This window comes from Paramormyrops kingsleyae, chromosome 16 (assembly GCF_048594095.1).
Source record: "Paramormyrops kingsleyae isolate MSU_618 chromosome 16, PKINGS_0.4, whole genome shotgun sequence".
NCBI classification, from domain to species: domain Eukaryota; kingdom Metazoa; phylum Chordata; class Actinopteri; order Osteoglossiformes; family Mormyridae; genus Paramormyrops; species Paramormyrops kingsleyae.
The window spans coordinates 16,100,193-16,120,362 of NC_132812.1; the positions used below are offsets into that span (position 1 = coordinate 16,100,193).

Here is a 20,170-nt window from a genome sequence, read left to right on the forward strand (position 1 = left end):
TTATTTCAATGCTACTGAATACCTCAGTCCACAGCCTTCACTATGGTGAAGGATTGGCTCGTTGCAATTTTACTGGTAACACCAGCGTGTTCATTCTCATAGCATCTGCGCAGTGATACGACTAGTGTGTGGAGTTCGGTAGAAGAAAATAGTTCCTACATCAAACTGCTCACTACAAAGTCTGGATTATCATGAGTAACCAGATCATGGTTTTTGGATAGAGACATTACTGTTAGATTTTTCAAATGTATTTTTATGGCGCTTTAATCACCACAGAAAGAATGCCATCACTGGGTCTCTGACCAAGACCCTTAACCCCAACTGGCTCCAGGGGGACCGTCCCTGAATTTAGAAAAATGGAAGCCGCTCTGGATAAGAGCGTCTGCTAAATGCTGTAAATGTAAATGTACCTTGTTAATGCAAATAGCAAAATTCACATGCAGCACACAGACAGAGACAAGGTGCAGTTGCTGTTTCACTAAGTGTTGTCCATTTACAGCCAGTAACTGTAAGAAATACAGCTGGGCTATTGATCATGAGGTGCACACACAACCATTGAAATATTCATTAACAATCCAACCGTAAATAAATCTGAAAAATGGGTGTTGCTTGCTTTTGTTGAAATATATGGAAAACTGAATAAAGTTAATTTTACCGCGGTGCCAGTGTTAAGGTTCTAACCCGAACCCCCTTTCCGGTACACCTCCCTGCTAGTTTTGATTGATGATATATACATGTATGGAAATGGAATTTCAACACTGCGGTAGAGTTAATTTTATATGCATTTTTCCGGCTGTAATATCTTTCAATGTGTTTTTTAAAATATATATTTCAACGTTTGTCTGCGCACTTAATGTTCAACAGCCCATCTTTCTTGCTTAAAGTCACTGGCGGTGAATGAGAATAAATAAATGAGTATAAAAACACATAATATGAACACATGGTAGTATGCATTGTCCCTCATAATTTAATGCATAAAGCACACTTAACAGGACATGTCTGTATCACTTAGGTTTATACTTATTAGTCGAAAAATAGGCCAAAATTCCATCTTTTGTATTTCCAACGGACACAGCACAGTTATTAATGTATTGCGAGATCTCACAAATGTTTTGCAAGATTTTGCAATCGTGTTTTTTGCAGAATCTCGCAATGTTTATCTTTTTTTTTTTCTCCCATGTCCCCTCCCAGGCTCCGTAAAACACAGACTCGGAACACCAAGGGAAAAAATATTAATCTTTATCAACTAACAAATTTTACCATACATTGTTCAAAATAGGTTTAGAAGCATATTGTAAATTCGGGAATCGTGAACCTCTTGAGTACAACATTGCTTCATTCAAGCAACAATGACTTTACACTTTTCACAACTTGTGAAAAATAGTCATTACACAAGATCTAAATGCATCAAAAACTAGAACCTCCACTCTCATGCATGTAGCTACATAGCATGGAGTTCTTTCCTCACAATGACCATGCAACAGAAACTAATTCTGTAATAAGGAATCTCTGAACACTCCAAACTTACAAAACAGTTTATAGGATGAATGTACAGAGAAGTAGAAATAGTCTATCTGGAAGGCAACTGGGACGTGCAGCTTCATTAGCCGCTAAGCGTGAAAGAGCATAACTATAAAAAAACGTTCACAACGCATTAAAGAACTACTTACTAAAGAACTCTGCCCTAGTATAAATAATGTAACTTACATGGAGATAGTGGGTGAATGAATGAATAAACATTAATAAATATAAAAGTTATTTAGAATAAAAACAATAAGATACAATTGGCAACATTGGCTCAAAAGTAATTATAAATAACTGTGTTAAGCATGAAATGAAAGACGACTTGACTGAAATTTTAAACATCCTCCCCGCAAGAGGAAACACACATTCTGGTCTGTGGCATCTTCATCCTGAGGGTTTTCCAGAACTTGGAATCGGACTGGCTCAAGTCTCTGGTGGGGTGGCAGATGGCAGGGAGGACGCGGAGTGCCCTTCTGACGACGTGTGGCAGGAGCAGGGCAGGAAGCTTACGGGGAGGCCTGCCGCTCCACACCAGAACGATCCTGAAGTGGGGGTCATCCTTCAGGATCTTCAGGCCAGTCTCCAGCTCAAAGAGACAGGGGCTGCGGAGATAGAGCGAGCTGAGCAGGCAGATGATCATCCTGCTCCTCTGGATGGACTTCACCACCTCCTCAGTGTAAGCTACAGTGGGGTAGGGGGGATGGGGGAGGAGGAACAACGGTAAGTATGGTGAGAAGACGTTGAAGGAAAATTCAGCTGAAGCTTCACCAAACCGCATTAACATCAGCTAACAAGATGGTGAGATAACAGCTTCTCACTGGTGAAGGTCTACATCAGGGGTCTCAAACTCCAGTCCTGGGGGCCCGGAGCCCTACACAGTTTTTGGTTCACCTTCATTTAACACACCTGAATCATTTGTGGTGGAAGTGGGAAAGACCTAAGCTACACAGGGCTCCGGCCCCTCAGGACTGGAGTTTGAGACCCCTGGTCTACGTAATAATCAGTAACACGGTATGTGATCACATCCAGACTCCTAATACAATCAGGCAGATGATGGAAGAGACTGTGTGTCTCTGTGGGTTTTAATACTGCGCCTACAGTTGGAAGGTCACAGGTTCAAATCCCACGATCGGCAAAGTGATTTCATTGGTGGTCTCCTACGCAAGGCCCTTAATCCACAATTGCTCCAGGGAGTGGCTGTTCCTGCTTTCTCGAAAGTGCATGCTGCTTTGGATCGAAAGTGACGCTAATGAGGAAAAACAGTAAATGAAACTAAGTGCGAAACTGATGTTTCACTGCAGCTCTCACCTCCCCCAGGAATCAAGTCTCTCTCCAGCAGAAAAAGTCTGTAACCCCACTGTTGCTCCAAAACCTGGGGAAAGTGGTGAAGACCTAGGAGTTCTCCTGTGAGGTCGGCTTCCTCGTTCTCTGAGGAAGAGCCACTGACGTAGGACACAAAGGCATCATATTCCTTTCCAACTGCAGAAATTACAAGAAGAGGTTCATTTCTCCTTTAATAATGTCACTTTATGTATCAATGAACAGACAAATAAGTACAACTGGTCATTGTGGGTTTTTAAGTAAGTCACATCCTGTTGACAGTTATCTGGAAGTGAGAGGTGGGGCGTTTTGTGGTAAAGGGGAAAAAAAAATATTTGTGGTATTTTATTTTCCCACCCACCCTCTGACACACTCTAAAAAGGTATTGCATAGCTTCCTTTTCTAGTGAGCTTGTATTTTTTTATGCACATGAAAAAGCAGAGGCATGACCTCAAACAGACACTTTTCTATGGAAGTACTATTACCGAAGCAATATTTTAAGATGGAGCAGCAACGCCGTGAAAAGAACATAGTGCCATAATTCACACCTTGCAACACTGCTTTACAGACAGGAGCGAGGGGGGGGGGGGGGGTACAGTAAATGCTGTAATACTGAACTGCTGATGAGAAATTAAACCAGGTGCACCAAATACAACACCACTGAATATGATGCATATTCTGACATGGCACATGTTCTTTTATATCAAATTAACAAGTCAAGTTGACCTCATCTGATAACACTCTTTCCCCTGCCTCACTGTGGTCTGAGGGCTGTATGACTAAGGCTTCAGCTGTATCTTCAGGATAAATTTCAGGCAATTTATGCAACTTAAACAGTACTAGCTGCATAAATTGTGTCAATCTTTTGTGGAAATTTGCTTAAATAATTATCTGTCCTTATCTGAAGTGTTCTACTCTTTTTTGTATATTTTGTATTTTACAATGATACCAACTCTTATTAAAGATATGAAAGGGCACACGTGGAAACTCACACACGCACACACACACAAGGTTTTATTCATATCTTTGCGGGGACTCTCCATTCATTTTTACGGGAAAAACCCTAATCCGAGCAATGAAAACCTTAACCCCTACCCAGCCCTAACCTTAACCACAGGTAACCAAACGAAATACAAGACTTTCGGCATTTTTCATTTTTTGATCGCAGTCACAGATTTTTCTAAAATTGTGTCTCCCATTGTGGGGACCGAAAAGGTGGTCCCACCAATGACAAAATAACAGGTATTTATCATATAGTGGGGAGATTTGGTCCTCAGTGTAAAAGACGCATAACCTATGCATATACACACACACACAATTTGGCATCTCCAGTTCAACTCCCTCTGCATGTTTTTGGACTGTGGGGGGAAACTCGTGAGTACATGCAAACTGCACACATGGAGTCTGGCCCAGAGGGGTAAAGCAACACTGCTAACTAGAGCACCGTTGTGTCGCCCCTCATCTTCACAAAAGGATGTTTTTCATCCAAAATTAATTTAGACAACAGTTCATACTTAAGGTGGCTGACAAGGGTCAAAGTGCTGCCAGATCAGCAAACACAAAACTGAAACCCTCAACTTCAAATTATGGAAATACATACATTATGTTGAGTACTTGAAATAGTACTGTAGGTACTGTGTGCAGTTTTTCTTGACCATTCTGGTGGATTTTTCAGATAAGAATAGAAATTCTCAAAAACCACTTGTCCAAGTCACTTGTGCACGTCATAAAAGCAATTTCTCAATCTTTTTGGAAAACTGCAAATGCTTTGGCACAGTCATACAAATGATTATGTTATATTACGATTGTTTGCTGTTTCTTCCATTATTAGTTGCTTATGTCATGTTGATCAAAAATGATTATGCTGGTACTCTGCTGAATAGTCTTACCCACCCCAAATCATCTATGCATTAGTTCATTGTATACGTTATTACATGCAAAATGGTTGAACCAGTTGTTATAATCTGTCAAGCATGTTCTCTATACATCTCTATTACAGTTAGATCAGGGGTCTCAAACTCCAGTCCTGGGGGCCGGAGCCCTGCACATTTTTGGGTTTCCCCTCATTTAACCAACCTGATTCAAGTCATTGTGCTAATTACCACACAGCTGTTGAGCTGAATCATTTGTGTTGGAAGAGGGAAACAACTAAGCTACACAGGACTCTGGCCCCCCAGGACTGGAGTTTGACACCCTTGCATTAGATCGACCAGTGATCAACTGGGTCTCTAAAATATCTCAGAGGTGCATCTCGTAAACCTTCAGTTGGCAAGTACATATTGACAGAGCACAACATAGTCTTACAATCTGGCAGTGGAAGAACAACAAGGAGTGAACAAGGTGAGAAAAAGAGTGGTGAGGCTGCATGGTGGAGGGATAGGGAGGCAAAACAGAGGAAGAGGTAGAAGAGGCCAAGAACAGAGGCATGTTCCTGATGAAATAAGGGCCACAATTATCAACAATGTCCTCAATCATTCAGACATTTCATAGAGACAACAGGCATGTAATCCAAACAGTGTGCACTGTACTGAAATATTGAATACTTACTGTAATACTTACATTTTAGAGTATACAATAAATATATGTTATACAGTTACAGTACATACTCTACATATACTGTAGACCACAGAGATATGCATATTTACAGTGTGTATATATATACAGTGCATATATGTATACATATGTGTTGGTGAGCTACAGTAAATGTACAGTATGTGTAACTTTGTACTGTTGAAATTAATATATGGCATACAGAAAAAGTAAAGCCATGTGCATTTTCAGTCAGAGTCATCAAAACCTTAGTAATAGTTTACATCTTAAAATACTTAGAGTACACTGTTATACTGAAACAAGACCAAGCATTTTACCATTTATCATTTAGCATTTATCTTGTTTGGACACAATGACAAAAAACTTATTCCGATGGCACTGACATGTTCATTGACATAAATATTTACTTTTGAGAGATAAAGTAAGGATTTCAAACAACTTACAGGCTTTTGCTGGTAATCCATTGTGTGGTGCTGTTTGTACAATTTTTTTTGAGAAGTGCACTTACTGTTTTGCAAATGTTAAGATTTGAGAAATGTAAGAAAGGGTCTGAGAAAAACCTCAATATAATTTTATCCCATGACAGTAATTCAAAAAGGCAGCCCAAACGAGTAACTGACCTGCAATAGCGTCTGGAAATGGAAGATACATTCGGTATAGAAGGAGAATCTCCAACCAATAAGCACGAACCAGGACACTGACCCCAGTCACAAATACCAGGGCCACAACTGGTCCAATGATAACCAGCACCAGTTCTCCCACTGAAAGAGATCCAGCACAGAACTATCATAACATTGCTCCAGTTATAACTTATGACTTGTGTAACTCATTTGTACCATTCTGTTATTGAGAAAAGATTTTTAAAATAACATTCCGCCAATTTTCTTGGGTATCTGTAGCTCATTACTTGGATTATAACGTCACAATAATAATTTGTTTACACTGGAATAGAATACCTTGCAACTTTCTCCTCAGCCTCATTGTTGTGGACACGTTGCCTATGGAGTTCTGAGCAAAGCATGTGAAGGTAGCATCTAGGTCCCTCTCAGTCACCTTGTGGAGGAGTGCCACCTGTGTGGTAGTGTGCTCCCCAAAGCTCGGCTGCACCCCCCTAGAAATATTTTCAGAAACATCACATTTATCCATGATACAGCTCAGCTTTCAACCTAAATGTAAGTTCAAGGTGAGCATCTTCCTCAATGAACAGGGACTTGAATAAACAACATTCTGGTTACAGTCCCCTTATTCTGGAAAACTCCGCAACCTGCCACTCCTTTACCTACAGTATAATGTAGTTAGGTAAAAATGTGAAAAATGTGAAAAATACAACATTTAACATATAATATCCTCGTATCACCGTAGGTTTCATCTATCAATCCTGATTTCTTATTTTGAAATATGTTCCACATAACTATGCACATCAAACATCACAATATCACGTGAGTGCATCCGCAGTACGTATCCAAACTGTATTTCTTTGCAGCCTCCGTATGAAGCCACACCCAAATGCAGACTCAAGTCATTTTACTGCTGGGGAACACAAACCAATACTCACATGATTTCTGAATTCAGCAGTTCTTCGCTGCCATAACCGCCATAACTGACAAACCACTTGATCACTGGCTGGAATGTTCTCTCAAATGGAAACTGCACCTTACAAGTCAGATTTTTGGCCTTCCCTGTATGGCAACAAATCACATAATACCAGACTTGAACACTTTGCTTATAAAATGGAGGTCATTGATTTTAGACTATCATAGATATCCGGTATCTTATAATGTCAATATCAAACTGATCTTTTCTACACTGTCTACTGTCCTGAGAAGAAATACTTTATTAGCATCTGTCAGTTGTTGTACATATTATTTGACTGCAGACGTTCAGAGAATGATGTTGGCAATATGCCGCATGATAGACCATGAGAAATACATTACCAAGCTCTGTTTCTTCAGTACAGTCCTCGTAAGGGTAAAGGATTCTGGGCAGAATGTCCCTTTCGTCTTCTGTTGTGGTAGAAATGCACCAAGTTTAACTCTCACACCTACCCTGGGATCAAACTGACCTCAAAGGTACACATCAGGTGACTTCTCATAGTAACATAATTATATAGGAGCATATAAGAATTAAGATTAATTAATTGCCATTATTAGGCTGCCTATACATGTCAAAAAGGACATTTGTTTTGTAAAATCTAAACATATTAAATAGATTTTACATGATAGGTCTGCTGACTGAACAATATCTTACTTCTGGTACAACTTACGGATCACTGTCACCCGGACTGATCTTCTAACTGTCCACATCATTCCATCCATGTGACTGACATCGCAGGTAAACATAGCATGGTCTCCAACATACACCGTGTACAGTTTGAGTTCAGTACCTTCTATATCAAGGCCTCGTTCTGCTCGTGTTAAATATTCGTTTTCCTAATGTAAAAATAAAAACAACAAATTCTGTCTCATATTGAGTGAAAATAAGATTGCAGAGACCATACAGCCTTCAAAGGTCCATATATAGAACATAACATGCAAATGTATCAGTGAAAATCATAGAACATTTAAAGGTTACATTTTAAAGGAGACATGTCAGACAAGAATCATTATTGGCGCCCTAGATTACCTTGTACCACCTTATGTTCACCTTGGAAGCCTTGGTGTAACAATGCACACCTGGACACTGGATCCGGCCACCACGTCCCACTATAAGTGTGACCTCACTGTCCCCATGTACCCTGCAATCTGTCCCATTCCTTGGCATCACATCCAGGATAAAAGACAGCATCTTGCTCCTGTTGCCCAACACCGGTTACAGGAGAAGGCAACGGTGAATCAACAGGCCGCGCTTACTAGAATGATTCCTATTATCAATGTTTTACCGACTAATAAAACTGACGCAAAACTTACAATACGTTTTACAAACAATGTTTACAAATAGTTGCTCGGTTTTCTCGACGTAATACGTGATCAAACGTCAAAAAACAGACTCACCCGTTGTAACAAGAATAATTCCCAGCATGTCTTTCTTCGATTACAGTAAAGTTCAGGTAATTTCCTTGTTTGGCAATGGTGCCATCTTGCCCAGGAATGGTCTCATTTGTGTGTCCTTTGTGTTTTAACCATATGACACTATTCTCAATCCTCTTAGACTGATCGAATAGGTATACAGGCTGATACGGAGAAGCGCACTGCAGTAGGAATCCCTCTCCAGCCAAAGCCTTATACCCGTACGGCGCGGAGCCAGAAGAAACACCTGAACCGGCATTTAGGACACAAATTAACGGCAGAGATGGCAGTGCAGGTGACAAATCAAAACAAGACCGACGGTGATGATTACGATGATGAGGTTGATGACTATACCTTGGGTCCGCAACAATCCAAAAATCACAACAGCCAAAGTCAGTCCGCAGCACATGCTGAGCACGACATAGTTGCAATGCCGCAGTCCCTGCGTGACAACAAAAGTATCCACTTAAGAATAATTTTGAAGTGGCGGGAGACCCATAGATAAGCGTGATAAAGCAGGTGTTGTGATCTTTGATGCACCTCTTATTCGCGTTAGTCACTCTGGGCCTCGCTGGCAAACCCACAGATGGAAGAATCACGCCAGCAAAAAAAGAACAAACGACATTAACTGTCAGTTCATTTTTTTCCGATTTTACGTCGGAGAGCCACTACGGCTACGCGATCAGGCTTCCTGTGTTACCCTCTCTGCTTCTCTTTTTATGCTTTCGTTTTGCTAATCGTTTTCTGACCCCCAGTTTCTAAAGAATTACATTAAAAGAAGAGGGTAAAGCTCCCCCCCCCCCCCAGAAGCTGACAATAAGTATGTGCATTGAAGCGGTTTAAAGGAAAAGAAAAGCGCTTAGCGGAAACCAACTCACGCGTTACAACCACCTCGATTACAATTATTCTCGATTGCCTTGGCACATTTCTCAAATGACAATTAACATATGCCAAACAGCTAGTGCAATCCCCAAACCATGATGTCACTTCTGTACAGCAGAACGTCATTTCTCATTGTTTCTCACTAATTTCTAAATGTTTTAGTACGTATATGCAAATGTTTTGTAAAATTGTCAGCATTTGGCATAATTCTCAGATGCCTTAGTTTTGTCGGTGAAAATAGATTACGTAGTTTCCCATTTTAATAGTTTTACACCCAAATCTATGTATTCGTGTGATCGTCGTGTTAGCCGTGCACCACGTGCAAAACAGTTCAATTGTTCAACGCGGTGATGCGGCAGCTGTATTTTTAGATCCCACATTTTGTTGTTCCTGTATAGTCGTTTTGATGTTTTTGTGTTTCACTGTGCTGTGTGACTTGTTTGCTATTGTACTGTGTCTTGAGGTCTGAGAATTACACGCGAGTGACTTCTAGCGACAGTGAACTTTACATACTGTAATATATGGAGCTTAAAAAAGTTGAAACGGCTGTCTTTGACATCGATAAGTGTCAATTTGCTAAAGAAAAATGATCGGTCAGTGACAATGAGAAAATCGGAAATGAGTATCATTGAGAATTGTGAAAGAGCAGACTTACGCTGACATTTATCTAAGCATTTTGACTCATGGTTAAAACGATGTAGATCGTACTTTTCATTTTGGTGGCTAATTCATTGGTGGAGTTACAGGCTTTTGCAGCGATACCATATAATGTTAAGTATGTTTCATAAAATGTGCCAAAGCAATCGAAAAAAACTGTAATAGGAACCTGAAGTATCTAACCAATTGCTTTCCTGATTTTATTTTCTGTTTAGAGTTTACTTCAGAGTAAAACATTTATATATCACAGCAACTTGAATGGTGCAAGGGTGGTGACATTCAGCTTCTAAAGGACACTTACAGTATTAATATTTATTATATTTTTATGAATATTTATAATTAACACACTCACTACTAAAAACTGCCTTTAAAGTGACAAAAATCCCTATCAATGATAGATCCTCTATCCAAAAAAGAAGGCATATAGGGACCTTATGTATAATGTATATAATCTAATGACCATCAAAATACTAATTCTACTAGAACATGTATCTATCACCATCCAGTCCAAATCCCAATCCACAGGTTACTGGCCTGTGACCATAGTCACCCTCTACCTCAGTGGTATAGTGGTGCTTTGGTAGGTGAGAATATAGTTATACCGTATAACTGCATACAGTATATGCACTTCTCATCTGACTGATGCACATTTCTGACAATTTTCAGGTGGGTACTTGCCGTATACCTGAGTATACCCATCACTACACATCTGCTGTACATTCACCCCAACACCCAATGGGTTCACAGTTAACCATTCACACCTGCAATTATTTTAGGAATTTGTTTACTTTTTAAAGATCAATCCTGTTTGGGTTCTACAGTAGGTTTCCTGGTTATAGGCCTAAGTGGCTTGGGGTTTTGTATCAGATTGTATCAGTTTGTGTCAGATTGTATCAATTTGTATCAGTTTGTATCAGGAAAGACACAGTAGTGTTTACAATATTGTTACTTACGCTAGAGGAAGCCTTGCAGTCCCTTAACAGCTGGAAATCTTTGTTTTCTACTGGTGCTCCTTTTTGTTCTATGCCAATCAGTGGACTTCACAGTGTGAACAATATATGATCTGGCTCAGTTAATCTTTGTATGGATCTTCTGCTCTAGTCTTCTGACTAACTTCTCAGTGGACAGGCAGCTGAACGTCGAGGCTCTGTTTGATGTGTGCCGCTCACGCACCGCGGTATTTTGATTTGGCCATCATTTGACATCATTTCACAAGTTAGTGGCGTACATTACAGGAAGCTCTTATCAATTCCACTGATGGGGTTCTCGCTTTTCTTCACACTCTCTCCACGCATCGCTCCTGTGTGACATGCTTCTTGCATGCATGTTGCATGTTCCCATGCTTCTCACTATGGTATGCATTCATCCAAAGTGACCCACAGGCTGAGTGACATTGATTTATACTATTGCCTATTAAAAAAACCGAGGAACAGAAATTTATATTTGAAATGGATACTCCGCAATGGTCCTGCTGTGCAAACGCAGTCAAGATAACACAAGAAAGCCCCCATTTCCTTCTGAATTTTTGTCTTCAATTCTTGTCACAGGTGCATTTTTAATGCAGACCCCTAGCAAAAATGATCCAGTCATCAAGTTGCTCGTGTGTACATCAATCAATGTTTATTTTGCTTTGATTTGCATCAGCATATTTTAGTTTAACATTTTCCCCAATAATCTCTATTATACTACTATAATATCTATAAGAACAGACGGTGATAGAATCCAATTAAACAAGACACTCCTTGCTTCCACTCTTGGTCAAATCAGGTAATTATTTCATAAAGAAAGTACAATGTGAAATTCACAGATAAATGATCTCAGGAAAGCCAAAATATAAGTAAAGAATTGATTGACAGGTACAACAGTTACAGAGAATCCTTTTCAGCTTTTTGCCAAGATGTTCATTGTTATATCAAAACCGGAAATACATCATCTAAACAGGTACCTATTATTCTTTTGTTTTTTTTTCGCCATATAAAGCTACTCGCACGGTTTTCACAAATCTCATTGATTTCACATTTGATATCTGTTCTTATCGACAACAGCAGATTGTAAATAATCAGAATTTTTTTTATTTTTCAAAAAAACAAAAAAAACAAAAAACAAATAAATAAAGCATATATCCCACTGGAAATTCGATCACAAATTATTGCATTGAGTCTGGGAAAATGAACGGAGGGATCATGCTGGCTGGCCCTGTTGATGTTTTTCAGGAAATACCTCCTTTGGAAAGTGCACCGTGGGGTGGAAATCCTCACCGACTCCGATCCTGAACATGCCATCAGAAATGTTTCTGAAAACACCCTCAACCATCTTATTAAAAAAAAAGGAACAAAAATGCACATTCATCCATAGGATTTAAGACAGATCGTACCCATATTTATCTGTTGATGACTGTTTTGTAAGTGACTCTATGATGAACTCCTGTCCATTTTACTCCTGGGCTGGGATGACGCACTTAGGATTTGAGACCCAATATTGATCTGGTCCACATATACATGACATATAATATAGAAGATTCTATGTACACACATATACATTTAAAGGTTTTCTTTTTCCCATTATGAGTGTCTATGACTGGATGTTGACTGTCATTAACCACAGAAGGTGTCTCAAAAGATGACGATAAAACAAAACATAGACACAGAAATTTGCTCTTTTTTCTGATTAACACTGTTGTGTCACACCAGTTTCAGGTTTAGTCATTTGTCTTACATGGCAACCTGTGTTCGACTCATATGGCAGCGTTACATATTGATACATAACCAGACTGTGCATGACGATGAGTCACCGTGTGCAGAAAGAAAAGCTGCCCTCTTTGACATATTAGAGCAACAGGTCCACAGCAACAATAAAGCTGTATGGATGGCATTGAGAGTTCAAGGTAGGTGGCTTTGGCATCTATACATCGGCTGGGAGGCAAATCCGCGAGTCACCAAATGAATGTGGATGCATAACAGTTTGATGAGCCAAGAGAATAAAAAAAAAAACACAAGGAAACGATAAAAAAGCTAATGAGCTGTGACATACAGCTGCTGAAAAAGAAATAAATCATTATTTGGTTAGTTGTGAAGAATAATTGTCTCATTATATCATATACCCCTAAAGATATATGTTCTGTATATTTGCTTTTACTGTGTGTGCGTGTGTCTGTGAGGCGCAGGTACATGCTTGCGTTTTGACACTTTTGGGCATCTCTGCTTTCATTTTGGCTGGGAAGTTCTTTTTCGTTATTTTCGGAAAATCTAGCAGCAGCCAGTGTCTCGCAAATGAGGAGTGTGGTACGTAGCATGGTGCTGAAGCCCCGAAGAATGTCTCCCTTCACATGTTACCTGGAAAACGCAGAGCTCTGTTTTATTAGACTGTTTACAAATGACCATCTCTGTCCAACCCAGGTCTGCTCTTATAAGAAACCATATTTATTTTTATTTTTTTTTAAAGCATAGCTCAACCGCGGGGAATAAAGGGCTGTGTAGATAGAAATACGGCGAGAAGTGTATGTGAAGGTATTCTAAAATATAAACCAATACATTAAATAAGAAAAAAACAGAATATTTTGGCCTTTTTAGCAATGCAGGTACACATTTTTTTAAGTGATTTTTTTTTCTTTTTACTATCTCAAAAATATAAAGTTTTTGTTATTTTCCTTAATTGGCCTATAATATTAAATAAAACCTTTTTTCTTTAAAGTCACATGCTGCTTTTCTTATGGCAGTTTTATGTTGTATTATTCAACCGTTTTTGTTTCATGCAATCGGTGTGTATTATTGTAGTTTTAGGATGTATCCTCACAGCGTGGTTTTGCGTCTTGTCTGGGGAAGGGGGTCCCCAAACGAAGGTTGCCAGAAGTCCAGCATGGGAAAGAAATACGAGGGGAGGGGGGCAAGGGAGGGGGCATTTCTCTCTGTCCCTGACCACTCGGTATCCATCCCACCACAACCTACAGCATCCCACCATCAGCTGCTCCTAATGCGGGTTTCTGGTGAGGAATATTGCAGCCAGGAAGCGCACAAATATAAAATGAAGTCTTTTTTCCGACTCCCTTGCTCTCTCGCTCTCACGGCAGCTCCATGTTCTTCCTGCACCCCTGTCTGTGGTGACAGAACTCTTGGCCCTGCTGGGCTTTAAAACTGGTACCACTTCTTGTCCTTGTACTTCAGCATCAGCTGTGAAAGACATCAAGGTGCAGCATGAACTTTCCCCCCCCCCTTTATACAGAAGGCCATTCCTCATACTCACACCTTGATCGCCCCTCCTCCCCTGGGAAGCAAGTTGCCTCCATTCCTCCTCTTCTCCTAGCTCTCCCTACCACCCCTCTTACCTCATGAGCATGTCTGGAGAACATATCCGCGCTGGACATCATCAGCGCTGTCCTCTCCTCCAGCTCTCCCAGCCTCTGGCCTCTCTCCTCAGCTGCCATGCGGGCCCTGGCCAGGTCCCCAACCACTCCTCCAGCTGCGGCCTTCATTCCCTCCAGACCACCTTGGCCCGGGATGTGCTGGGCCAGGCTTCTGGAGGCTTTCCCCGCAGCGGCCTCTCCAACTACAAAGAAGGTGAGAGAAGGAGTGACTAAAATAATGGCAAGCGGTAAAGCAATAAGCCTAGAGAGCTAGAGAGGCAACTGCAGATCCTCTGCATGAACTAACTTGTATTTCCTATACAGACGCTCCTCACTTAACAACCTACCTGTTTAATTACCGCGTGGACTTACGACCAGCTCTCCGACCAGTCGGTACTGTATGCTGTACAATATGCAAACCTAAGTAATGTATATTAGAGCCGATTTCCTCTATTCTGTTAATTACAGCACACAGTACACTACTGTAGAAACATTTATCAACAGGGATGCACATAACTGGCATAAAACACATAAAATACATACCCACATAAAATACATACGCATTTCTGCTGTTACAACAATCAATTGCCGCATGTATCGCTTTTAAAGGTGAATACATTCCTGCTTACTAGTTATGTGCATCCCTGTTTATAAATATATTAAAATTGTTATATATGGTGCAAAGGTGACATTAAAACACTATCTAAAGATGGATTTTTTTAGACAAACCCACTACCAGTACAGTATGCTTGAAATATCAGTTATGGGCGCCTCCTCGCTTAACGACCTATTCCCTTAATGATTTAATCATAGGAATGGAACTCAGTCATTAAATGAGGAGTGTCTGTATTAAAATGTCCTGTTCGGCTCTGACCACAGTGAAATGAGGAGCCACTGTAACACTTACAGAGCTCCTCCCTGTCAAAGGTCTGTGCGTTTCCTCCGAAGAATCCTTTCAGGAAGCCCTTCTGGGCCTCAGGGGTCTCCACCGGGGTGAACAGCTCCCCCAGCATTTCCTGGCAACAGTCAAAACTAACAGTCAGTCCCATAAATCAATCACCATGTGCAAATATTCACGAGATCTCATATCTCTCCTTGGAATGTATGAATAATATGTGAATAATATGGGTTCAAACAAAGAAAAAAGTAACACACACACACATACACACACACACACACATATATATATATATATATATGGAGGGAGAGAGAGAGAGAGGGATGTGTCATCACATTGGGAAAAGGGGAAGTGTGCAGTACCACTCAAAAGTCTTTTTAATGTATTTGTCTGTATTTTACCTAGATTATTCACTTCATAGTGACTGGCCACCAGGCAATGAAGGAATAGATGTAAATATTGTAATGACCAAAAGAAATGTTCAGTATCTGCACATTCTGTCAAATCTTTTACTCTTGAAAACGCCCTCCCTTTGTTTCTTCGACAGCATTGCAGACTCCTGGCATTCTTTCAACCAATGTCCAGATGTAGCCAACTGGAATATTTCTCCAATAGTCCTGAAAGTGTTTCCACTAGTCATGTGCATATGTTAGCTACCTTGCACTTACTCTTTGGTCTAACTCATCCCAGACCAGCTCGTTAGGGTTTAGGTGGAGGTGGGGGGGGGGGATTGTGGGGGCCTGGTCATCTGTCATCTCCTTCCTTGTTCACAAGATAATACTTACTACATAACTTAAACGGTTATCTTATTGAAAAACAAATTATTCTCAGTAGGTGGGTCCAGACATTTGAATGTTGGTGCACATATCTATCAACAGGTGGCAGTAATGAGATATATGAAAAACTGTGTTGCCACCTAGTGGATGCTCAGTATATTAGATTGCAGTGACTGAGATCAAGCAGCGGAATATTTAATTATAGGATTTTTTAATCTGGATATTTCCTGCAAGGTAAATAAAGTACCCCAAAGTGTGAGGTGGCCTAAGCAAAATTAAATGCTGGCAATATTTTTTATGAATAGAGTGGAGCTGTGATGTTATGTGTATTTATGACATGTCGGTGACATACATGTTCAGTATGTGACTCGTTTTCCATGAGAATTGCAGGGATGGGTTTTCTGTGACGGGGGTGGGGATTCCTGACCTGCAGGCTGTCGCACATGTCCTGGCTGTATGCCATGCGCTGGATCTCGGTGGGTGAGCTCAGGTAGAGCGCCTGGCCGCCTTCAGTGAAGCAGAAGGTGCGAGCGATGCGCATGTCCGTCAGGGGCAGGAAATTCACGTCCAGCAGGGGCCTGAGGCTGGGAAGACTGCAACCAAACCGGCGGCAGGACGTCAGCGGGCGTCACAGCAGAAGGCAGGGGGCAGTAAGTCACGGTGAACGGCAGCCGGATTGCTCCCCTCTCTGTACAGGACTCATAACATCCAGGCCTTGGGCTAGAAATACATTTTATGTGCGGTCTGGCAACCCTACCGCAAGCTTCTTCTCGGTAGATATTTCTGATGGGGGGGTGGGGGGTGTTGAAATTAAATCTGTTACTTTACTACGTCGCTATGCGCCTGACGACATCTCAGACTCTGGACTCCGAGGAAACTGAAGTCTATTTTATCTATTTATTACACGTTTTTTCCATCTGTTCATTCGATTCCATTGTCCAGTTGTAGCTCTTCTAATCAAGTGTTTTTGACAGTACTTTGCATCTTATCTATTCAATTGAATTCAGTTCTTCACTGTTATAAGCACAATGGGACTGATTTAACAACTCCCTAAGCAGTGCTAACAAAACACAAAACAAGACATGTAGAGTGTAAGCAATAGGTCTGTAAACAATAGGTCTGTAAACAATAGGTACAAATGCAATAAATGGTATGCAGTGGTGTGGTGCATGGGGGTTACATGTGAGAGGTCTTAATATGTTTTATATTTTGTATGTCTAACATACTTACATTTAATTATTTGAACTATGACCCAAGAGAAATGAAATTACATCTCAATGTATGACTCAAGCATCATAGAGCTCAGGAGACATTAAAGATACTTTGAGGTTGAGTTTACTTTGACTGCTCAGGATGGAGGGTGGCGCCTGGTGATGAAGGCCTGGGTACCTGAGCATCATGACGTGCCCATTGGCACAGAAACAGGCCAGGCAGACGCTGTTGTAGACGGAGACGACGTCGGCGCGCAACACGAAGGAGGACTCCGTGATGTGGTGCACGTAGAGGCAGGTCTGTGCCGGCATGAGGAAGACCTTGGCCTGCTTCTCGGAGCACACCACAGCCAGGTGTCCTTCCCCGGACATCTCCTGGGACGTCGAGGGCGAGAAATTGACGAGCTTGCGCCTGCGGGGGCAATCAGGGTCCTCGGGGGCGTGAGGGTCCCTCCACACCTCATAGGGGTTTGAGACTAGGGAGCCGTTGCAGTCCAAAGACCCAAATGTCAGCACTGATCCCTTTATCGTCAGCACAGTACCTGGAGATGTAGAAATAACAGAAAAGATGGTGGTACATTATGTAACTACAACTGTGTTCCTGTCTACAGGAGGGAGGGCAGATCAATTGAACTTGTTCAACAGGAAGTGCAAAAAAAAATATATATATATATATATATATATATATATATATATATATATAATCTACAGGTATACCACTAGGGGGCAGGTCTTTGATGACATGCACTTGTGAAATCGCAGCAGTTCGGGAGGCATCCAACAGCAACTCACTGCTGGGCATCACTGTCACAGGTTCCTCCAGGCGTTCCTCTTCATCAGTGGGGATGGAGAGCGCGATGACAAGCACGACCCCCAGGCTGGTGCCCACCCACAGGCAGGCTGAGGGCACAGCATCCACCTTGCGGGCGTAGGACTCCATAAATCGCAACACGGTCACTGCCTCCTTTGTCTCGCGGTCGATGCTGGAGACACTGGAGCTGCGTGAGCGGCTGAAGGAGTTCTCCCGGCTTTCTGCGAGGGCCCAGCCGTGGGGGTGGAGGGGGAGGGGCAGAAAATAATATAAAGAAAGGGAGTAGAGGTATTCCATGTAAAAGAGAGGAAGGAGAGATGCCATGTAAAAAGACAAAAAGGGAGAAGAATGAGGCCAGGTAAAACGGAGAAGATACAGAAGCCATGGAAAGAAGAAGCACAAAGTCACACAGAACAGAGGGAAAGAGCCATGTAACTCACAAACATTCAGAGAGAGAGAAATTAGCGTAGAACAGAAGACAGAGAGACCATGTGAAAGAGACGGAGTAACCCCACGCAGCCCCAGAGAGAGACGTCACATGAATCAGCGTGACAGAGGAGCGTCACATTAATCGTGGAATTGAGAAAGGAGTGTCACGTGGAGTTTGGACAGAAACGTCAACGTGGAACAGAAAGCAGAGACGTGCCAAGAAGAAATAGACAGAAAAACCCCACGCAGCCCCGAGGAGAGACGTCGCGTGAGTGAAACAGACAGAGGAGCGTCACATTAATCGTGGAATTGAGAAAGGAGTGTCACGTGAAACGGGGAGAAACGTCAACGCGGAGCAGAGAGCGGAGAAGTGCCGAGAAAAAAGTGAGAGACAAAAGCCACGAAAATCAGAGGGGAAAAGTCACGCAAAACAGAGCGACGGAAGAGTGTCATATTAATTGGAGAATTCAGAGAGATGTGCCATGGGAAACAGACAGAGAACCACACGGAACAGAGCAGACGAGAAGAAAGGAAGACATTAAGTGCAGAAAGAAAAAATGCCACGTAGAAATAGAGGAGTTGACGAGAAATGATGTGTAAATCGGAAATGTTGGAGAGGAAGGACACGCAGAGCAGAGGGGACAGAAACACAGGGTAAATGAGCAAGAGAAAAATGCCACATAGAAAAAGGGAATGTCATGTAAAAATAGAGAAAGTAAGGGGTGAGAGAGAGGCGAGAACACACACGATTTAAAGGCTTTTTAATGCGGTTTGTACATCATCAACCAGTCAGTCATCTCATGTAAATAAACCTAGAAGAAATAAATTGACCAATAAACTCTTCATATAAAGAAAAAACAAGAATTCAAAATATATCAAAGAGACAGCAAATCAATGCTTAACCATGTATGTTATCTGTTTCCCTCACTAACTGTGCTGAACATAAATGTCAACATATGCTCTGGAGCAATGGCCTGAAATCCTCACATCATCCACACACAGGGCCAGCCCAACTCCTTTTGTGGCTCTAAGTAAAATTCGATTGACCTAGTTGGTCATTGGTCATCTTCCTTCCCATTCTTACGGGCTGATCAGATGGGGCGCCCCCTGGTGGCAGCTAGCCTAGAAGCAGCCAATCAGTCTGCTTTTGCCTTGAGGTGGCCCTGTCGCTGTAAATGTGCAGGTTCTATTTGTCATGTAAGCAATTCGAAAAGCCCCAATGCATTCAAGTGCTTGTGTTGGGCATCTGTGTTGTACAGAACTGATGCTGCACAGTCCAAAGCTTGAAGACTCGTGCAAGATTTCACATCAGCACAAACCGCTGGAAGCTAATGAGTCGTAAATTACAATAAAAATGAAAATGTTTCCAATAAAATTTATGGCCATTTTCTCAATTAAGAGTCACTACGATTAATTCGAAACATCGATAATTACATTTATTTATTTGATACCAGTCAAAAGTCTGGACACCTGCCTTTAATGCATTTATCTCTATTTTAACTATTTGATATGTAATATCATAACGTGACATTTCAAAGCATGTGAACTTCAAAAATAAATTCTCTCTATTTCATACATATCAAATATTGCAACAACCAATTTTCTCAAATTTGATACACAATCAAAGACAGCATTGCAGACTCTTGGCATTCCTTCAATCAGCTTCCAGATGTAGCCACCTGGAATGCTTCTCCAACAGTCCCAAAGGTGTTTCCACAAGTTCCGGGCACATGTTGGCTACCTTGCTCTTACTCTTCGATCAAACCCA

General features: G+C 41.4%; 2 protein-coding genes across 22 annotated transcripts in view; both read right to left on the reverse strand.

Moving 5' to 3' along the window:
- Positions 1-1,223: 1,223 nt before the first annotated feature.
- LOC111852682 (interleukin-18 receptor accessory protein-like) lies at positions 1,224-11,104 on the reverse strand. 5 transcript variants are annotated; one of them, XM_023828856.2, is made up of 12 exons: positions 9,278-9,329; positions 8,940-8,970; positions 8,754-8,841; positions 8,385-8,646; positions 8,017-8,185; positions 7,658-7,823; positions 7,329-7,397; positions 6,950-7,073; positions 6,351-6,505; positions 6,015-6,155; positions 2,833-3,003; positions 1,224-2,205 (listed from the first exon to the last, which is right to left on the reverse strand). In XM_023828856.2, the coding sequence occupies exons 3-12, from the start codon at positions 8,806-8,808 to the stop codon at positions 1,859-1,861; spliced, it is 1,659 nt and encodes a 552-aa protein (XP_023684624.1). In that variant the 5' UTR covers positions 8,809-8,841; positions 8,940-8,970; positions 9,278-9,329; the 3' UTR covers positions 1,224-1,858. The 5 variants fall into 5 exon arrangements, with proteins under 5 accessions (XP_023684624.1, XP_023684622.1, XP_072556724.1 ...); XM_023828854.2 differs by lacking the exons at positions 8,940-8,970; positions 9,278-9,329 and adding an exon at positions 10,892-11,104; XM_072700623.1 differs by lacking the exon at positions 8,940-8,970 and having other exon boundaries at positions 9,278-9,304.
- Positions 11,105-11,536: 432 nt separating this feature from the next.
- Positions 11,537-20,170, reverse strand: part of LOC111852700 (syntaxin-binding protein 5-like) — a 115,852-nt gene continuing 107,218 nt past the window's right edge. For all 17 annotated transcript variants that reach the window (XM_023828901.2, XM_072700246.1, XM_023828900.2 and 14 more), the window contains 6 exons: positions 17,955-18,194; positions 17,341-17,704; positions 16,379-16,544; positions 15,185-15,293; positions 14,260-14,480; positions 11,537-14,104 (listed from right to left, as the gene is read on the reverse strand). In XM_023828901.2, the coding sequence (XP_023684669.1) occupies positions 14,063-14,104; positions 14,260-14,480; positions 15,185-15,293; positions 16,379-16,544; positions 17,341-17,704; positions 17,955-18,194 (1,142 nt within the window). In that variant the 3' untranslated portion in view covers positions 11,537-14,062. The remainder of the gene's footprint in view (positions 14,105-14,259; positions 14,481-15,184; positions 15,294-16,378; positions 16,545-17,340; positions 17,705-17,954; positions 18,195-20,170) is intronic.